We start from the raw sequence: 4,564 nt of genomic DNA on the forward strand, positions 1-4,564 counted from the left end.
ACATGACCGAGACATGTCTCCGGTCAATAACCAATAGCGGAACCTGGATGCTCATATTGGTTCCTACATATTCTACGAAGATCTTTATCGGCCAAACCGCATAACGATATACGTTGTTCCCTTTGTCATCGGTATGTTACTTGCCCGAGATTCGATCATTGGTATCTCAATACTTAGTTCAATCTCGTTACTGGCAAGTCTCTTTACTCGTTCCGTAATGCTACATCCCGTAACTAACTCATTAGCTACATTGCTTGCAAGGCTTATAGTGATGTACATTACCGAGAGGGCCCAGAGATACCTCTCCGACAATCAGAATGACAAATCACAATCTTGATTCATGCCAACTCAACAAACACCATCGGAGTCACTTGTAGAGCACCTTTATAATCACCCAGTTACGTTGTGACGTTTGGTAGCACACAAAATGTTCCTCCGGTATTCGGAAGTTGCATGATCTCATAGTCATAGGAACATGTATAGTTATGGAGAAAGCAATAGCAACAAACTAAAGATCATCATGCTAAGCTAATGGATGGGTCAAGTCAATCACATCATTCTTTAATGATGTGATCCCGCAAATGACAACTCATGTATATGGTTAGGAAACATAACCATCATTAATTCAACGAGCTAGTCAAGTAGAGGCAAACTAGTGACACTCTGTTTGTCTATGTGTTCACACATGTACTAAGTTTCCAGTTAATACAATTCTAGCATGAATAATAAACATTTATCATGATGTAAGAAAATATAAATAACAACTTTATTATTGCCTCTAGGGCATATTTCCTTCACCTCCTTCGCCTGTCCGGCGGCCCAATCCTGCTGTTGTGTGCCCATGCCGGTATGGGTGTAGCCCTGCTGCATGTGGGTGTAGTTTCCGTACTAGGTGGAATCCGAGTCTTCCACCTGTCTGTCCTCATCATCGGGGAGGATGTCAAACATCTCATTGTCCGTGTTTCCATAGGCTTCTCCCCCACCCCACCCCGCTTTACACATAGGATTGAATAGCGTGCAGGAATCCAACGGTCAAAAGGGCGTTCGGCCCCAAATGCCAAAAATCTGACATTCGAGATTTATCTTTTTCTATAGTCTATACTATGTTAGCCCATGATTTCTTCCATAATAGTGTGATTATCTAAATAATTATTTATCAATTCATGCCTGTGATTAACCTACCTAAATAAATTTTAGAATTTTATTTGATAATCGGTTATTTGGTAAAAACTTATTGTCTTGCCAAAGAAACGTAACTTTATTTAGCAGGTCAATAAAAGACAAGAGGAAAGGAGATGCTGGACGAAGGATAAGGTGGAAGTTATCTAAATAATCAGTTATTTGGTAAGAAGTTACTGCCTTGTCAAAGAAAATATAATTTTATTTGGCAAGTTAATAAAAGATGAGAGAGAAGAAAGACCTTGGATGAAAGATAAGGTGGGCGATAGAACCTTATGTTCTTTTTAAGTAGGAGAAATACGGGTATCCTAGATCTATCTTGGAATCCGTTTCTGGACTGCACCGGTGGTCACTTTGTCCACAGCCAGACGGCATAAATAGGGCGCGGCGCTCACAATCTTTTCCACACCAAAACCTGCCTATCCATCGCTACCAATACACGACCGACCACCTAGCAGTAGCCAGCGTGCTGCAACTTTGTGTGACAGTCAAGATCAGATGGCCTCGCCGGCTCTTCTCCGCTACCTGGTTGTGCTACTCCTCCTAGTAGGCTGCCTCGGGTGGCCCGTCCCATCTTCTCCAGCGCCATCGTCGGCGCCGCCGAAGACGGTCGATGGCATCACGGCCATATACAACTTCGGGGACTCCATATCGGACACCGGGAACTTCATCCGGGAAGGGGCCGTCGGGCTGATGGAGCACACCGGGAAGCTCCCCTACGGCTCCGCCATCGGCGGCCCCACCGGCCGATGCTCCGACGGCTACCTCATGATCGACTTCCTCGCCCAGGATCTTGGGCTGCCGTTGCTGAGCCCGTTCCTCGACAAGGGCGCCGACTTCACGCACGGCGTCAACTTCGCCGTCACGGGCGCCACCGCCCTCGACACGGCGGCCCTCGCCAGGATAGGGGTCAACATGACCCACACCAACACCTCCCTCGCTGTCCAGCTCCAACGCTTCAAGGATTTCATGGCCAGCACCGCCAAAACACCCTCGGAGGCGCGCGAGAAGCTGGCTAGCTCACTGGTCATGGTCGGGGAGATCGGCGGGAACGACTACAACTACGCCTTCGCCATGAACAGCCCTCAGCCCAACGGCGGCCTCAACAACATCGGGCGCATGATAACCGGCGCGGTGGAGTCGCTGGCCCTCGTCCCGCTGGTCGTCAAGTCCATCACGGGCGCGGCCAAGGAGCTGCTCGACATGGGCGCCACGCGGATGGTGATCCCGGGCAACTTCCCGCTCGGCTGCGTGCCGAGCTACCTCGAGGCCGTGAACGAGACGGACCGGGCGGCGTACGACGGCAACGGCTGCCTCGTGGTGCTCAACCTCTTCGCGCAGATGCACAACGTGCTGCTGCTGCAGGGCATCCGGGAGCTGCGCCAGCTCTACCCGTCCGCGACCATCGCCTACGCCGACTACTTCTCGGCCTACGTGCAGATGCTCAGGGGGGCGTCCAAGATGGGATTCGACGCGGCGGCCGCGACCAAGGCGTGCTGCGGCGCGGGCGGCGGCGCGTACAACTTCGACATGGACAGGATTTGCGGCGCGCCGGGGACGGCGGTGTGCGCGAGGCCCGAAGAGTACCTTAGCTGGGACGGCGTCCACCTGACGCAGCATGCCTACAAGGTCATGACCGAGCTGCTCTACCACCGAGGCCTCGCGTCTCCTGCGCCGGTGAATTTCCCGCGCATGTAGATCGCCTCTGGTTGGTTTCGACTTTCGACACTTTCAAAGTGTTCGCCCCGCCGTTTGTATTTTATTTTCCTTTTCGAGTCTTGTGGAGTGTGGACGGTAGTTTGGTGTTGATGTATGTATGAACTTTTGTGGCGGCACATGAATGGAAGAAATAACATGTGATTTTGCATATCGGAACCCGAATTCGTAAGTTTCCGAGGCCATTGTGTATCTGAGAGCATCTCCGGCCATTGGCCTATCAGGAGGCGCTAAAAATCGCCTCCTGGAGACGTACTGGCGCAAAACGAACGCTGGGGACGTGATGCCACCCAGTCACGGTGCCCACGGAATTTTTTAAACGGCACAAACATGGCGTAAATTGAACCATTTTTGGCGAGTTCATACATATTTCGGCGACTTCAAACCAAATTCAACCAAACACGACACAAACACGCCCACTCATACATATTTAAAATATTTTACAAAAAGAAAAAAACACACTACTAGGCCCGCCCACCGTCTCGCTCGCCTCGCCGCTCCTCGCCGGCCGCCGCCCTTGCAGTTTTACATGCCGAGGAGGCTGTAGAACCGCGTGTAGTCGCCGCCGCCGTTGTCGTCGTCGCTGTCGAGGATCACGACGCCGTGCTCGTCCTCGCGCCCATGCTTGCGGGCGGTGATCTCCTCCAGGGCCCGGGTCTGCCGGGCCATCTCAGTCCGGAGGTAGTCGTCGCGCGCCCACCGTAGGGCGTCCGCGTCGGAGAAGCCGCGCCGGGCTATCTCCTCGTACTCCGGGGGAGGCTGGGCTCCGGTTTGGGCGTGACGAGGACGAGGCGCCCAGAAGCGGGGGTGGAGTCGGCGATGCGGACACCGGAGCTGCGGGTGCGCCGGCTGACAGGCGTGTCCTCGGGCTCCGGCTTGACAGGCGTGTCCTAGGGCTCCGGCTTGACGGGGGGAGGCAGGGAGAGCCGGTCGACCGACCGGACGAGGAGGAGGACGCCCCGGGGTCCATGCGCCTCGGCGTCCACGAGCTCCCACGACGGCGAGAGAAGGACGGGGGGGGGGGGGAGGGGTACTCGAGCCTCGGCGTGTTGCCGCCCTCGATGTACTCGAGGACGGCGTCCAGCGTGCGGCAGGGCACGCCCACCATCGGCGCCGCCCCTCGGAGTTGAGCCTGCTGGAGGGCACGACGCCGTTCGTGGCCTCGAACTGATCGGCGTGACGGCGGCGGAAGTACGACTCCCAGAGCGGGCTGTCGGGGACATAGCGCGGTCCCTCCCTCGCCGCCCGCAGCTGAGAGGCGCGGATACGCGCGATCTCCGCACGCCGCGTCGCCCCGGTGGACGGTGGTGGCACCGGGACCCCGCCGGCGCTGATTCTCCACGCCCCAGACACCTGCATGTCCGGCGGGACCAGGTACTCGGCCTCGAAGAGGAGCCGAGCTTCGTCCTCGTGAAGGTGGCGGCGGCCGAAGCCGTTCGCCGCCGCGTCGCCTGGGAATCGTTTGGCCATTTCTTTGAACTGGGACGGCGAGGGGAGAGGGAGGAAGGGGAGAGAGGGCGTGTCGGCGGTGGAGACTTTGTGCATGCCACCGGCGCGCTGGGGTCGGCTTATATAGGCGAAGGCGGCGCAAGCACGTGTGGCCGTCTCGTCTACGTGTGGCATGCGCGGGGACGCGCGTCGTCACGCCTTCACTGTGTCGCCCATGAGG

At 55.9% G+C, this 4,564-nt stretch overlaps 1 protein-coding gene across 1 annotated transcript; it reads left to right on the forward strand.

The window, feature by feature from the left end:
- Positions 1–1,574: 1,574 nt before the first annotated feature.
- Positions 1,575–3,046, forward strand: LOC123130652 (acetylajmalan esterase). Its single transcript, XM_044550485.1, has one exon. It carries the CDS (start codon positions 1,678–1,680, stop codon positions 2,875–2,877), a length of 1,200 nt encoding a protein of 399 aa, XP_044406420.1. The 5' UTR covers positions 1,575–1,677; the 3' UTR covers positions 2,878–3,046.
- The last annotated feature ends 1,518 nt before the right edge of the window (positions 3,047–4,564 follow it).

The sequence above is a fragment of the Triticum aestivum genome, chromosome 6A, assembly GCF_018294505.1.
Source record: "Triticum aestivum cultivar Chinese Spring chromosome 6A, IWGSC CS RefSeq v2.1, whole genome shotgun sequence".
In the NCBI taxonomy this organism is placed as follows: Eukaryota; Viridiplantae; Streptophyta; class Magnoliopsida; order Poales; family Poaceae; genus Triticum; species Triticum aestivum.